This window comes from Epinephelus moara, chromosome 21, assembly GCF_006386435.1.
Source record: "Epinephelus moara isolate mb chromosome 21, YSFRI_EMoa_1.0, whole genome shotgun sequence".
In the NCBI taxonomy this organism is placed as follows: domain Eukaryota; kingdom Metazoa; phylum Chordata; class Actinopteri; order Perciformes; family Serranidae; genus Epinephelus; species Epinephelus moara.
In genome coordinates, this window is record NC_065526.1 from 35,420,442 (window position 1) to 35,437,411 (window position 16,970).

General features: G+C 40.7%; 1 protein-coding gene across 3 annotated transcripts in view; it reads right to left on the reverse strand.

Moving 5' to 3' along the window:
• Nucleotides 1–116: 116 nt before the first annotated feature.
• Nucleotides 117–16,970, reverse strand: part of LOC126408847 (casein kinase I-like) — a 40,847-nt gene continuing 23,993 nt past the window's right edge. The window contains exons 4-12 of one of the 3 annotated variants that reach the window (XM_050074577.1): nt 14,841–14,989; nt 14,502–14,736; nt 11,534–11,619; nt 11,307–11,391; nt 10,989–11,137; nt 10,339–10,419; nt 6,026–6,127; nt 3,479–3,585; nt 117–1,298 (exon numbers count right to left, since the gene is read on the reverse strand). In XM_050074577.1, coding sequence (XP_049930534.1) covers nt 1,244–1,298; nt 3,479–3,585; nt 6,026–6,127; nt 10,339–10,419; nt 10,989–11,137; nt 11,307–11,391; nt 11,534–11,619; nt 14,502–14,736; nt 14,841–14,989 — 1,049 coding nt within the window. In that variant the 3' untranslated portion in view covers nt 117–1,243. The remainder of the gene's footprint in view (nt 1,299–3,478; nt 3,586–6,025; nt 6,128–10,338; nt 10,420–10,988; nt 11,138–11,306; nt 11,392–11,533; nt 11,620–14,501; nt 14,737–14,840; nt 14,990–16,970) is intronic. The other 2 variants (XM_050074576.1, XM_050074574.1) reach the window with 2 other exon arrangements.

Here is a 16,970-nt window from a genome sequence, read left to right on the forward strand (position 1 = left end):
CTCTAGACCAATGTACTGACCTGACTCCTACTGTATCTGCAATGATGACTCACTGAAACATTGGCAAAATATCCTTCAAACACTGAAAAAAATGTTTGGTTCATGATTCCCTTAAATAAAGATCAGCTTTTATTTTGTTTGGTTGTTTTTTTTAATGGAGTTATCCGACTTTCCATCCTCCAACCCAGAGAGAAAGAGGGAAAAAAAACAAAAAACGGGAAAATTAAAAATACAAGTTAAAAAAAATACATTTTGAGGAACACACTTCAAGCTACAAAACACAAACTTTTGGAATTCAAAAAAAAAAAAAAGGAAAAAGAAAAAAAAACACAGGTTCCAAACTGCAGACAGTCTTTTTTAGTTAGAAATTAAAACAGGAAAAGCATAATTTTCACATAAACATCTTTTTCAACTTCCGATTCTGGTGGTTGTGAGGTTTTTCCTCTGAGGGTGAATGTGTCTGAGTAGTACACCAAGCCCAATCCGTTGCAGGAAACAGACCAAGCCGCTCATGGTATACTGCCTTTGACCCTAGGGAATAAAAACTTTATAGACTATGTGCAAGAGCTGCATCTTTATGTCCATGAAGTCTCTTTATGATGAACTTGAGAAAATGTGCAGCGTGTTTGTACAAGTGTATGTTTTGTGTGCGTGTGGTCCGACAGTCTCGTTACTTCCCATCCTTTGTTCTCCTTTCTTCTGTATATCCTCGGAAACACACTTCTCTCTCCTCTGAACCAGTCAGTAAGGAAGAAAAAAACAAAAACAAAAAAATAGAGAACCAGCCAGTCTGCCAGTAATCTAGCTGAATCCAGTCTGTCAGCCAATCAGCTTGCCTTTTACAGTCTATCAGCTGTTTGTTTGTGGTCACTTGTTTCCAACAGCAGTTTGTGTTTATCCAGTTTCAGTTCAGTTTGTGACCATAAATACGTGAAGACTCCTCTGCTGGTACAGCTAGTCCACAGTTAAAGCTCCGAGGTGGAACGGCAAACATGTTACTCTGTCTGTCCGGTTGTTCCAGAGCAGCAGAAACCAGTAGATCAGCTTAGCAAACATATTGTGCTGCCCGGTGGTCCGGCCAGTCCAGTCGACCCAAGGTAAACTACAGGACCCCCAACAGCAGAGGAGGAGGGTCAGAGGGGGACTGAGTGGGGAGGAAAGAGAGGGCTATATGAAGAGGGCTAGAGAAAAAAAGAGAGAGAAAAACAAAAGGAGACCAGGGTTTCTCTCTCAACTCTCATTTTCATTTGTGTCTCTGGAGGGCTTTCCTCTTCCTCCTCTTGAAGAAACAGCAGCACCTGCAACACACAAACCGTCATAAACAGATTTCAGATACAGCTTTGCTCGTTCAAACAGTCTTCATTTATTATCATTAATATTTATTTTAACTAGCAATGAACTCTGTGAAATAAACATGTCAACCCCACTATGAGCACTACGAGCTCTTGTACATGTAACAAGTAACAAATACAGTAGATTGTTGAGATGTAAAAGTGCATCAGTCTGGACTGATATATGGATTCTGTGATAAACAATCCTACATCATTGATGCAAAGTGAAAGCATTGATACATATAATCATATTTAAGGTATGCCTTTATTTTGAAATTCCCAAGGCAAGTCTGTGTTACCATTTCTGTCCGAGCACACCTCCCTCCTCAACATTTAATCACTGCTTGCCCCACGCAGATAATGGTAAGTAGCCAAGAAAAAGACAATGAGGATATTTACTGATATCGTCACATATCGATCTCAGGCCCCTGAATTGAACTGAATCGAAAGCATACTGTGGTAGACTTTGTGATATGAACAAGGTTGTATCCTTGTTCAAGGAATCAATACAACATTGTGATGAAACTTGTAATTTACACCTCTGTAGACAGCTACATGTATATTTTTTTAGATCAGCTTTTTATAGTAGGGGTGATGGCCACTTACTTACCTCTACCCCTATCTCAAATGGTCATAAGAGAAAATAATTATAAATGTAAAATAAAAGCAGAAGAGAAAACAGCTTCTGAAGAATGAAAGTGTGAGAGAAAGTGAGAGAACAAGCAGACTTTTTGCACTGTCAGCATCTTATTTGTGCAAAGTCTACACTTCCTGAAGCACTGCTTTGTAGCAGTCATTCGTTACGAATGACCAATCTACAGGAAGTGAGAATCGACTGATTATTTGCTGCAAAATTCAGCATTTTTAAGATTATTGAAATCATTTTTTTTTTTGATATGATAGCCGATAAAATAAATTAATTGAAAAAAGCTTTACTTGGCTCTAATGCAGCCACTTGGCTGACTGCAGTCACTTCTCCATAGCATCGCTCAATGTCACAACCGCAGCACTGTGATTGGTTACATGTTAAAAGTAATGGCCTATAAATATTGAAGGCTGACGTGCCACAGACGCAGACAAACACAGACTGGAGCTCCTCTGATCAGTAGGGGTGTAACGATCCATCGATCTGGATGGATATATCGATTTAATGATCAACGATTCAATCACATCAATGCAGAGTGAAAACATCAATCCATATTATCTTTGTTATCTGTTATCTGTTATGTTATCTTTAGCATAGGCTTTTATTTTGAAAGTCTGTCAATGTCAAACAGTGGCAGGCAGGTGGCAAGCAGCCAAGAGAAAGACAATGAGGATAACTTTATTTACTTGGGAATTAATCAGAAGAGTGGAAATATTTTGGGTTTCAGAGAAAATAAAGGACAACAGACAGCACACATGGTGTATGTAGATTTGCTGTTATGAGATAAAAACACGATGTACATTACCTGCCCGTACGAGCGTCTCACTCCGCTAGCTTCTTGCTTTAGCAACATTAGCTGCTCTGTTTTAACAATTTTCAGCTGAAAAACCATGCATTCAGGCTGATATTTAACTGAGCTGTTCTGTCAGGAGATGCAATGATTTTAACCACTGGTGAGTAAGAAAAATAATAACGTTGCATGTAATTTGTTAAGCTATGGGTAGAGGAAAAATGTCCGCTAGCCGCTAGGTTAATTTATGCAATGTAAACATGCTTAAGCTAATAATGAGTGATTAGCAAAAATCAATTGTTTTGTCTCTGAACCTCAACAGTTATTACTGAGCTGAATGTTATACTTTTGTTGAATGATCTTTTGTATATCTGTAATTTATGGCTGTTTGGAGAAGTTTGTCTTCAGGGCTTTAAACCACATGGACCTCAAGTTTTATGAAAAAGATGATGGTTTGGATTAAAATGAAAAGATTTCTTCCAGAAAGGTCTCTGACAGAAAGCCCTGAAGGTTAACTTATCCCATTTGCTGTTTTATTTGTGTTAGTGGAGTCAGTTTAATATCTTGTTTTTTAAAGTAGCATAAGTTGGTCTAAATCTAAACTTGGATATTTCTACCTCTATTGCAGATGGCAAAAGGAAAAGTTGCAGGTGTTGACTTATTCTACACATACTTCATATGCTACTATAACTTGCGTGTGTATGTCCTTACTTGGTATCATCAGCCACTTCCACCTCTGCATTGGCCGTGATTGGTGCGTTGGAGTGCCCTGCTGTGGGGTCGTCTGTATTCAGCTCTCCATTGGTTGAACTCATCACCTGGAGGTAAGAAATGGAAGAGACAGAGAGGTGAGTGCAGCTGTGCCAACACCCGATCTTGGCGGACAAAATTAAAGACTTTACGTCCACACTAAGGCTGATAAAACTGAAAATGCTGTTCATGTGTGAAAGCAACATGCTCCTACACTAGTGTTTTCAGGTCATTTTTGAGACGTTCTTTTTCTACACAAAACACCACACCAAACCAATAGAAAAACAGATCAAAGTCATCATCTTCTTCTTTTCACTTGGCACAAATGTGCCTACGAGCCAAACAGCAGAGTGACAAGCATCCACCTGTGTCCTGCTCTCCAGCTTCACCAGAGAAAAGACTGTTTTCAAATGTAGCCAGCTTAATGTGGACATGGTCTAACAGTCCATGAGAGCTGTGACATCAAGGGAAGCTTCTCACATGTATGGATACAGGCATTATCAACATTCATTTTGCTGCCATGCAAAGTAGCGGCACCTCTGCTTAATGACTCACAATGAGAAGCAATGACTACTTTGTGGCCTTGAATTTGTTCTTACTTCACGCTTAACAGCGACAACTCTAACATCACATACCTGCTTATACAGTTTTGCTGCAGCTGTGTTTAGTTCCCTTAATTATTTCACCCATTGTTCCTTTGTCTTCTAAATATTCCCTGGCCCTTCAGTGTCCAAGCCATGACTGAACTGTGTTTTTTTAATCAGCTAGAATCAACTGCTAGCTCATCCAGCACCACCTCAGCCAAGGAGGATGCCATTAATGTTTACATCTTGCAATGTCACAAGCATGAGCCTCTTGTCCATGAGTAGATGCACACTTTCTTCTGCTCAGTGATGCAGTTGGCGGGTGTAATTCGGTATAAAGACAATAGTTCCTACAGGAAACTGCTCACAACAAGGTCTGTGGATTATCTTAGTAACCGGGTCATGATCTCTGGAAAGAGACACTGCTGTTCAGTTTTTCAAATCGATTTTTTGGCGCTTTGAGTACTACAAGCTAAGTGTCACCTAGTGTGCCCTCCTTGCCCTCGCAAACTGAAGGACAGGCCGACTTATGAGAAAATTGCCGAAGGACTGACCAGCCGCGGCTTCCCTCCCACGTCACTGATTACGTCACACGCTGAGCTACACATTTGGTTACTTGCTCACGCCCCCCATTGCCCCGAAAAAGGCACATTCTGTATGAACAAAAGTAGGCAGGCGGCATTTCGCTGCACTCCCCGATTTTGTTTTTATACTGCCAATGTTGAACGAAGACTGATTAGGCTTTCCTGCAAATCTGCACAATTCCTATTTAAAAAGGGCTTTAGAGAAACATTGTGCAATTACGAATTAGCACCCCAGAAATGACGTTATGTTCTTAATATACAGTTACGTTATGTAACTTGAAGTTACTGTGATTAGGTTTAGGAAGAGAAACATTGTGAGGATGTACCTTAAAATGACTCAAAGTTCACTTAAAGTTCACATGGTTCTGAACAGGTGACTCCAGGGGAAGGTCCAGAGCTAAAGACCGTGTTTTTGTGACCCATGCACCACCGCAACCTGCCTTATTACGGACCACTCGGGACTGCTTTCTTCTTTATTTCAGTCATCACGTTGGTCACGTGATCACAGCCTTTCAAAATGTGGTAAACGTATGAAGTTGGGTGCATTATTTTTCATAGGAAAACATACTAGCAGTTTGTGAGAACAGCCTGTCTTCCATGTAAACACCATGTAAACAAACCATGTTGGATATCAACTGTGCGCTCGAGATCATACTGGAGGTGTTACCACTTAAAAGATGGGTGAGTACTTGCTGTCTTTCTCCGTTTTTACTTTTTAAATGAGAAAACACATTTTAAATTGTGATATTTACTGGGAATTACATACAATAAAGCCCACAGCACGTAGGTTGTTGTTAGCATTGGTCATTATCAGAAACTTTCAGCTTTGGTTTGCAGGTAGGGTTCAGGTCATTGATTCACGCTTATGTTCATGGGTCAGGCTGGACGGACTTGTTCTCATAATGGACTGGGTTGGTGCAGGCTTTAAAAAACCCTGACCTGCCCATCACTAGTAGCTACAAACACTTAAGAAACCCAGCCTCTTCCACCTTATCAGCTTACAAAAAGCAGTCTACATCATGTGGTCTTTACACTCTATGCTATGTCAATAGAGAAGCAACCTTCTGTCTCCTCGCAGAAAGTCTCCATTATTTTAATGTGGAAAAAGGGGATGGTAGTATTAAAATACGTATAATATACTCTAACATATGATGTACAAACCTAACATGGATACATAAAGGTTTTAATATAAAATTTCTATTATAGTCGACCCATGTGAGGGAATAACTGAGGTTGTGAAGAAACAGCCCTGCTGCAAAGACAGAGAAGATCATGCAGGCAGACAGATAGACAGGTAGGCAGACAAACAAGCCAGCAGAGCTAACCCTTCCTCCCAGTACCTGGACAGACCCGCCCAGCCTATCAGCAGTGAGATGGGAGCCCAGCAGCTCTCGATTGGTCACTGGAGTGGGCTGCGACTCACTGCCTTTCCCCTCTGGAGACTAGAGGAGACGGGAAGCCGATCGCAGGATAAACGAGAAGGGGTGAAGGAGGAGGGGAAAGAGGTGGTGGCGGTGGAGAGAGGAAAGGCAAAGAGAACAGGTGAGATGAAAGACGGGGCTCGCAATGGAAGGAAGAAGAGACAGGGTGGAACAGAGAAAAAGAAGAAGGAAAAGCAGTAAGGCGAGGGAGAAGTGGGAAGACGAGCAGATGGAGGAGAGAAGTGGCGGGGTGAGGAGACATAAGAATGAGGAGAGAGTGAAGAAGGAAAGAGAAAAGAAATAGTGAGTTCAGAATCAGTATTTGGTGGAGGAGCAACAGGAGGGTAGGCACTCAAGTGTGCAGTACAGTGTGAGTGCACAGGAGAGTGCGCACTGCGGAAACCCCATGCAAAAGGGGAAGGAAGAGGTTTATATTCTGTGTTGCCTCAACCTCACCTGCCTCACACCTGTTTTTTGGAATTAAGAGTGAAACAGAACTAAAGTGCATTTGTGTTTGTGATTGTAAAAAAAGGGGTGGACTGTATAACCAGTGCAACCACTCACTATAAAATATGCAAAGATATTGACTTGGAAACACCATTTGATGTGGTATAAAGCAGGACGTGAACTGCAAGTGTCAGGTCACAAAGTATTTTAAAAATGTCACAGTCGAACACTAAGAAGAGGCAGGGGAAGACTTGAACACAGACCATGCTACCAAGTCAGAACAAAAAGGAGACTGTTGTAAAAAGGTGCTTATCCACTAAAACGTGTCTGTCCAGCAGAATATTAATCTGCAGAGTGTGCAGGGTGTTGCCATGCTGAAAATATTCCATCCTCAACAAAATGTAGAGGTTGGCGTGTGGTTTGAAAGTAATTTAAGTTTAAAGCAGCACACCACAAAGCTTGTGCAATCATGTTTTTATCATCTTACCAATATTTCAAAAATACAATCTATCTTAACTGTTAAAGACACAAAGAATTTTACATGCCTTCATCTCATCATGCTACTGCAATTGCCTCTTTATCTGCCTGAATCAGAACACTATGGATCCACTCCAGACTGTACAGAACTCAGTTTCCAGGCTTTTAACCAGAACCAAGACACATGATCACATCAGCCCTCTTTACACTGGCTGCCAGTATGTTTTAGAAAAGAGTTCAGGATTTTAGTAACACTTAGTATGCTATTTACAGAGATAGCACTGGCAATCTGAACCAGTCAGTGGCGAAAACAAGCACTTTTAATGCACAAACTTATATGGGACGCATTTGCCCCCGTTACCGTTTTAGCTCGTTTCACGGCTAATTTTAGAGCGAGTTGTACCTATGAATCATACGCACACATACACATGGGGAAATAGGGCCCAGGTTGAAAAATACCGAAGTTATCCTTAAAAGGCCCAGACGCAGTAAACCGACATCAATGGCGACTAAGGTCGCCTGTTGTGATGCCTCACTTTGCCTGTATCTCGGACAAAACTTGTACTTGAACACATCAAAGACTAAAGCCAACGGCTGACTAGCATGTATGTCCTACACCTGTGTGCGAGGAATGATCTCTCCACACCAGCAAGTGGTGGTAGTCTGTATTCGTCATTCAGAAAGGGACACCAGAAGACCGACAGGAAGCATTCAAGATGCTTGTTAGCCAGTTAACACATTAATAACATAACCTGATGCTGAAGGAGCAAATGATATTTACCGTGCCCTAGCAAACAATGACACAAACAACCACGAACCGTTTCTGCAAAAGAGCTCAATGACTGAAAACATAATCTTACCCGATATAACAAGTTTGTTTTAATCTCATTCCCTCTCGACTTTAGCTGTTTGTTTACTTTCCTCTCTTCTGTTTCTCTTCTCGTGTGCTGAGCTGAACCGCAAATCAGAGTAATTTCACCCACCAATGGGCTCCACCTTCTCTGATGCCGATTCAACATGCTCAATCGGCCCAAAAAAAGCCAATAAGGGCCGACTAGTACCAACAGTGCAGGGCAGACAGCAAAAACAAGACCAACAGATGCTCAACCGACAGCCCGACGTTGACTGATGGTAGTCAGCTTGGTGTGTCAGGGCCCTTTGGTTCTCGGGCTGAGGTATTTTGTCTGTTCCAGTGGCCCCAAAGCTCTGGACCCATCTACCCGAGGAAATCAGGTCGGCTGAGTCAGCGTTCCATTCTCAAAACATACTTTTATCAGAGCCTTTCCTAATTTTACTTGAGTTTTAATTTTCTTTTGAATTGTATTTTATTTACTTTAGAAAATGTTTTCTATTACTATCATTATCTTTTCCTGTACTGTATTGATTTTAATACACCAAATTGTTTTTTAATTTGTTTTTTAATATTTTTAAACCTGATTTTGTGACATGTCTGTTTTATTTTGCTGCCTTTGTGAAGCACTGTGCTCTGTAAACTATAAATTAAGACTATCATTATTATTATTAGCAGCAGCTGTAGTGTGAAAAGTGGAACAAATGGAACACGCACACACACGCCTTATCTTGCACACAGGGCCAACTGTACAGTGTGTTAACATTTTAACTATCAACTATAGACATAGAAAGACTTTAAACAGCCGTTCCCGTTCAAATGGATGTAGCAGGGTGATCAGAGTGCAATTGCCATTGCAGAGAACTATGACCTTTGGAGGACACTTACTTCCATTTAACTTCCATAAACTAACTTGCGGCAATTCACAGACTCACTGAGGTGAGGTTTTGCAGTAACAACCAAACAAGCTGGGAGTAGGAGGTCTTTTGTGCATTGCTGTTGCACAGGAATGGAGGATTTCTATTTCTATCGGTTAATCATCTAATTCTTTTAATATCTCAAACTAGCAAGTGTGACACACTTTACAGCCCCACTGATGTGTGATGTCATGATGACAAACAACATCTGTTTTCTTTTGAATTAGTCTAATGACCACAGCAAACCATTTAATGTTCGCTCTACTCTCATTCTATTTCTACGCTACCAACTCAGTGTAATGTATCAACGCCAGGCAATGAATAATTATTATTCCAGAATCCTGCACTGCATTTCAATTATGAGGACACAAAATCTACATTAGAACCAATATTATTAGGACTGTACCTGAACCAAGATTCAGGACTTTGGGTTTGGGGGGTGTGTGTGGAAGGGGGTTGGAGGTGCTAACAGTAAGCATGAGAGCTTAAAGCGTCAGTGCAGCCAACTGTTTCCATCATCCATCTCCTCTTCCATCAGTTAGTTTTGTGGTGAGGTCATTCTGAGGCAAGACTTTGTGAAGTTTACAGCCTGCCCTGCTGTTGCTCCTGCATTGCTCTGCGCACAATAACACAGCTAAGAAAACAGTGCAGTGATTCATTTGACGGACAACATGCGAGTCGACTCAGGGCCATCTCAACTGATGATTTAAGTCACCAACTTTTGGTTGATGAAAAAATGCCTACCGAACTGAACTGTACCATACCGAACTGCTTGCTAGAAACAGGACTAAAGAACCCTGCCTATGCTGGGTGGGTACTGTCCACAGTGAAAAAGGAAAAAGAACTGAGAAAAGGACCAGGTATCAAAAGTGAGTTGACTCAAGCTGAACCATACAGTGGAAATGAGGTTTAAGCTAAGTGCACAGTAAACACAACAGAGTGCATTAAAGACTGTAACACAGCTGTAGATCCAGTCCGACCACAGCTGCCATCCTCCCTGAAGAAGCAAACAGACTTATTAAAGCCACGTGTTGACCCGACAAGGGGCAACCAACACTCAGTGTGTTCAAGCTTTTCTGTTGATCAATGTCAAAATACATTACTGTCCACTGTGACACAATTTTGTAAAACATGAAAAAGTCCAGCCAATACTACAATACACAGGCACTACAATTTTACTATTAAATATCAAGGAAATTAAAAATATGAAATTTAACAATGAGGCTTTCCTTCTAGTCCATTACTTAAGATGTGAAGTCAGTTTGGATCGTTGCCGCATCGCACTGTGAATGAGAGGCAGAGCTGCTTTGTGTGGCCAGCTGAGTGTGTGTGTGTGTGCGTGTGTGTGTGTGTGTGTGTGCGCGCGTGCGCCTGCGTGTGTGTCTGACGTACAGTAAGAAAACACAAGAAGACCTTTTCACTAGACTGGCACATACGTCGTTTTTGAGCTGGTATTGACAGTACAGACTCTGTTCCAAATATTCATACTCTACTGTGAATTGCAACGCTAACATGACTCTATATGGAGTGAGTGACTGTACCTGGTTTTTGGTCTGCGGTGCTTTCTCTCGGTTGCTCGTCTGAAGTGGAGTCTCACTGGCCACTGGACCAATAGGTGTGGGCTAAACACACAGGAAGTGGGGTCAAGAAGGGATCAGAGAAAGGAAATACACAGTCAGTTAAATTTTTTTATGTGGACTTAATTATTGAGCTTATGGAAAACTCTGTTGTACTGTTGGGGGTAGGAGCCCTGTACAATAAGCTCTTTTGTCATTAAAAACTCATTTAAATCAAATTTGGCAGGGTTAGAGTGATGGCGCTGGATGTCAAATTTTAAATCTCACCACTGAACTCAAAACTCATTAGTTTAACTTCAACACTGTTTTCTGCTGACCTCACTCACAGTGAGTATGTTCAGATTACAGTTTGCAAAGGAACTTAAACACGGAAGAGGAAGTGTCTTTGACTTTCTGTCGATAAGAGAAATTAATAGCATGACTATCAGTTCCTGTTTACACAGTAAATTAGCCACATGATCACATCACTGTCAAACTGGCCTCTCAACATGGACCCTACCCTAAATATATATAAACTAAGTTTATATATATCAACTCTGACAGCTTACTGTGTGTGTGTGTGTGTGTGTGTGTGTGTGTGTGTGTGTGTCACAATACACCCCCTCCACACTAACCAGTGGTTTTCCAGTCCAGTCGTACTGGTAGTCAAAGATGTATCCGTTTCTGTCAAAGAGGTCCGTAAAGAGTTTCCTCAGATAGTCATAATCTGGCTTCTCGAAAAAGTCCAGCCGACGCACGTACCGCAAATAGGTGGCCATCTCTTCTGTTTCATACACACAGGCACAATTCACACACACATACACGGGCACCAAAACCACACACACACAGATTCATATACAGAGAAAAATAAGATTTGATCAACATATGCTAGCCTGATATATGCAACAGCTGCACAGAAAAACACTTTTTTTCAGAGGTGTATGTAAACAAACCTGGGAAGCTTTCACAGAGGACTTCTATTGGTGTGTCTCTCTTTGTGTCCCCTATCTTCTGATAACGTTCTTTCAGGGTGTCAGCCTAAAGAGGACAGAGACATAGAGGAGTTCATTTATAATGGGATAAATGGATGCAACACTACTATACAGAGGTGATGAAGGGGAAAAAACAAAGATGACTGGACTGATGAACACACTGCATGACTGATCAACTGTCTCCTCACCTTGAGTCCCTGCCAGGGTAGACTGCCTCGCAGAAAGTACATGAACATGTGGCCTAGAGCTTCCAGGTCATCCCGCCTGCTTTGCTCTGAAACACAAAATAAATAGAATTACTGCCTCGCGGTTGTTTGCCTCCACAAACCAGTCAAGTTACAGTTTACATCTACACCGCGTTCCAAATTATTATGCAAATTATATTTTTCTCTGATTTTCCTAAATAGTCGATGCAAATGACAGTCAGCATAATTNAATGTGGAACATCCTTCTAAAGTAGTTTTTCCTTTAATTGGGCTCACCTGGCCAACTAATTATCACAGGTGTCTGAGATTGATTTCAGTGATCCAAAGAACCCTGAGACACAATACCATCCATGAGTTTAATTGAAAAACAAAAAATTTAATCTTTATGACACTTAAATACAATTTGCATAATAATTTGGAACGCGGTGTATGTCTGTCCTGACCCATAAGTAATCATGACAGTAGACAATGCTTCAAATATGGATATTGCTGTAAAGAAGCTATGGAATCTAAAACATGGATGCTTCACACACACATCTTCAACCCGACAAAATCTATACAATCAGCAGAGTTTCAAGGTGGACACCTAGGATTAGTGTCACCAATTCAATATCTGACCAAATGTCTGTTCCTGACATGAAGTAATGGCCAGAAAAGTGTTTTAGCAAAACATTATGATGTCACAGTGAAGTTGACCTTTGGGATGTATAATGTCATCACTTCATCATTTTATTCTGTTAGATATTTATGTAAAATTTTGTTGTAATTACCGCATGAATTCTTGAATAATGCCCAAAAACATGTTTTGAGAGGTCACAGTGACCTTGACCTTTGACCACCACATCAGTTCATCTGTGAGTCCAAATGGACGCTGGTGCCAAAGTTGAAGAAATTCCGTCAAGGCATTTCTGAGATATTGTGTTCATGAGAATGGGACAGACACAAGGTCAAAGTGCCTGTTGACAACCAAAATTTAATCAGTACATCCTTGAGTCCAAGTGGACATTGTTTGAGGAAATTCTCTGAGGACATTCTTAAGATATTGTTTTCAAGAGAATGCAGTGGATGGATGTACAACCCCGAAAACATAATGCCCTTGGCCATGGTTGTCACCAGTGCGGAGGCATAACCCGCAATTTCCACATACTCCGTCTGCGCCGCGCCGCGCACTGCGTAGCAGATACACTCCCATTCTAGTGAATAGCTTCATTTTTCACAGGACGTGCCGCGCAGCGTCTCTGGAGCATCCCAGAAGCGCCACGGCGCTCCGCTTCGTCGGAAATCCACGCCAGGTCTATTTTTCAGCGACTGCACGTCCATAGCACGTCAAGCCACGTAGCTCAGATCCACGAAACCGGAAACGGAACACACACAGCATCTGGTAAATTTCAAAATACAACACAATGCACGGACTACGGATTGTAAACTCTCAATTTTTTAAAAATCATGAAGTAATGTTGATGTGAACAGCAAGATGATCTCAAGTTAAGTTAAGTTTTTTCTCTTTCTCCTTCGGAATGAACTATTGTTTTGGTCTGGCTCACACTTAATCAACTGCTTTTTATCGTGTGATTTTGCAGTTCCCACGTGAGCTTGCGGCTCCGCTATGCGGCGCTACAGAAATGCATCCAGTAGGCGAGGGTACGCGCCGTCGGTCACTCCAGATCCGCGGTGCTGCGCAGAGCTGCGCAGACAGAGTATGTGGAAATTGCAGGTAACAACAAAGACTTAAACTGCTCTTAATCATGACAGATAATAATTGTCAAGCCTAAGTATGTGTTGAGCAGGTCTGTAAACACAGGTGGGATGAAAAAGGTGACAGTTCTGGCACTTCTTTCCCACTTTTTTGAGCAAAAGGAATTAAAGTGTAATGGACATTAACATTCTTTTTTTGATATAACTTTCATGACATTCTAATGTTGTAAATGGCTGACTCTGTGTCAGCACTGTTCTTGCAAGTTTCAGGGCTGATTTAAAACAGCAGGTGGCGTTAGAGCCATTTTCAACCCATGAAATGCCAGTTTTGATCAATTTAGCTAGAAATATCAATGTTAACACCAACAGTGATGTGTTTCATCACACTACAATCATGTAATTTAGTTTACAGCCAAAAAAAAAAAAACTGTTTAAAGGTGCAGTCCCTCTTTCATAGCCTACAATATTGTTGATCCATTAATCTTTTCAGTTATTTATTCAGCAAAACGTCAACCTTTTTCAGGTTTTGGCTCCTTAAATATGAGGATCACATAATTGACTGATATTACTGAATAACTGACTAACTAACAAAACAAATTATTTGAAGATGTCACCTTGGGCCCTGGGGACTTGGAGAGACTTTTTTTTTTTTTTACAATTTTACAATGTCAGCCCTAATTATTTTCTGTATTTGGCCTTTGCCATGTGCCTTTTTGTTCCCGCAGTTTCAGCTTCAACCCCTTCTCTCTCCCTCACTTGGGGATCATCATCATGTAATGTCACATTGTTTACTGACACCTGTAACACACATCTGGTGTACATAAAGACAGAAGAAACGGTCTAGGCCGAGCAGATGATGAGTGTTGTTCCTGGGAGAAATGTGATTAAAAAAAGCAACTTTTCTGGAGAGTTAACACACATCAAGATGCCGTCTGTGTGTTGTATTTTACAGAGAAAACAACATGGATGGGTGATTTGATGTGCATTTTACCAATCTCTTTTCTTTTTACCTTCCTCAGACCTTCGAATAAAAGGCAGAGTGAACACAATAAAATGTTATTATAAAGAACATTTTCAAATCCATTTACAAAGAAGAATAAAGCAAAAATTAAACCTGACAGGTTTACTGCTGTAAGTGCTCAAATACACACAGCCTTTAGAGGGCCTTAGACATCTATGGTGGATATGGTTAGAACCTGTGATTTGTGTAACGATTGGCACATGTGTGCAAATGTCACACGAGGAATCAACTCACCTTTCCCCAAATGTGTATTGATGCTCATATATCTAGCAGTTCCAGTCAGACTCTTGTGTTCTCTGTATGGGATGTGTTTCTTGGTCTCTGGGTCAATGTATTCTTTCGCCAGGCCAAAGTCTATGATGTGGATGGTGTGTTGCCGTTTGGAGCCAGGTCGGCCCACCAGGAAGTTCTCAGGCTTCACGTCTCGATAGATCAGGCTTCTGGTATGGACAAACTCCATACGGGTTATCTGCAGGAAAGGACGAAGCAAAAAAGGCAGAGCTAAGTAATCTAACAATACACTTTGACTGTTTTTGAGAATTGAATGAAAAGGTTTTTATGCGTTTGCCTTACCAGTTGTATAGCTATCATGAGTACTGTCTTAAGAGAGAAGGTCCGGTCGCAGAGGTCAAACAGATCTTCTAAGCTGGGTCCCAGTAGCTCCAGAACCATAGCATTGTATTTACCACATGGTCCAAAGTAAAACACTTGGGGTACGCCCTCTGGATAAACAGATAAAGAAAGAACAGGCACATTTATGTATTAACACTGTACGCTGATCAAACACCAACCATCAATGAATCCACGATGAGAAATGACAAACAAACTGTGCAGAGAAGACTGACAGCAGCTGAAGGCCACCACGCTGGATATTATCCTGATATACTCAGCCCACATTACAATACTGAGCTCAACATCAAGTAGAAAAGATACAGATATCTTATAACAGAGATATAGGTCCCAAGTCAAGACCAACAAGTCCCACATTAAGTCCAGGTCCTGCACTTCGAGTCCAAAACAAGTTATTATGCTCCCTACATCAAATTGAATGCCATTAGATATTTTTTGAATCATTGACAGTTAATATAGTAAATGTACAGACATAATGCTTTGTAAAATTTGCATTTATTACTTTCAAACAAACTATTCAGATTCAGATTCAGATTCAGAATACTTTATTAATCCCCGGGGGGAAATTGTTTGTTTATTTTTTTATAATTGTTTATTTTGCACATTGCTGTTGCTGACCATTCTGAATTGACCACAGTAGTATTGAAATCTGAATATAATAATTATGATATTGTCTGCTGGTCTTTATAGTCAAATGTACCTTTTTCTTCTGCTCACGCGACATGATTGTCTGTTGTCGGACTGATTCAAAGTATTTCCCTTTTTTCAGAAAAATTAAGAGCTGATCTGCATAAAACACTGGTTCTTAAATGATGGTATAACCCTGCTGGGTGGCGAGCTCCCTTTACTGGTACATGGAAAGATCTTTTAAAATATTTTTAAATATTAAATTATGCATAATGTTACAAAAATACCTAATTTTCAACGACAGCACCTTAACTATGAAATCCCAGAAACAAAATTCAAAATAAGTTTTGCCTTTCTTGTAATATTTTTGTTTCAATATCAGCCTACTACATAGTCACGTTCATGAACACAGCACAGGATCAGTTACGAACTAAACTGTGATGATGAGGTAGTAAGCGATGGGAAAATGAATGGTTTAATAACACAGCAATTGTTCCGCTCCAAATGGAAACCACTGGGAGGAGAAATGTGCATCAGGAGGAGAATATTTTAAGCAGCCCTGTTGAAAGTTAAGTGGACATCAATCAACCGAGCACAAGTGCTAGTGAAGTCTCCACAGCATGTGATGCGGGGACTGGCCCTTGCAGTCTATTTGAGTTGTGTAGAGGAGTTTATTTGCCAATTTCTAGTGCAACCCCTTTGTACAGCATGGCTGTGGCTGACAACAGTCAACAATAAACAATCTTCTGATTAGGAATAAACCTGCCTCCTGCATAAACTGTCCAAAGCTGAACAGGGTAGGCCTACGCTACTGTATTTTTATGTCTTGAGAACCACTGGCACAAAACACAGTTTATTATTTTTATTAATATTTTTATATCAAGTCATTTTTAGTGGAGTCACGGGTTGTTGGTGTTGAAATCAAAGTCTAATACAACATATTCACTGATGGCATTATGTCTAAAACCATCAGATTTGTAATAAGTCTCAATCATGTGACTCAAGTGGACACCTCTGTCTTATGGCATGTCCACACAGGAGGTGTTTCAGACTTATTTTTCAGTCGTCTGTCTCACACTTCTGATGAAACAGAAAAGCTCCTAATTACAGCGCCTTGCAAAAGTATTCACCCCCCTAGGAATTTTTCACGTTTTAAAACCTTACAACCTGGAATTAAAATGTATTGTTTGAGCATTTGCATCATTTCATGTACAGAACATGCCAACAACTTTGAAGATGTGAAATTTTTTTTTTATTGTGAAGCAAACAACAAAAAGGCCCAAAAACAAAGAATTTCAGTGTGCATAATTATTCACCCCCCTGAAGTCAGTACTTTGTAGAGCCACCTTTTGCAGCAATTACAGCTGCAAGTCTCTTTTCATAAGTCTCTATGAGCTTGCCACATCTTGCAACTGGGATTTTTGCCCATTCTTCATGGCAAAACTT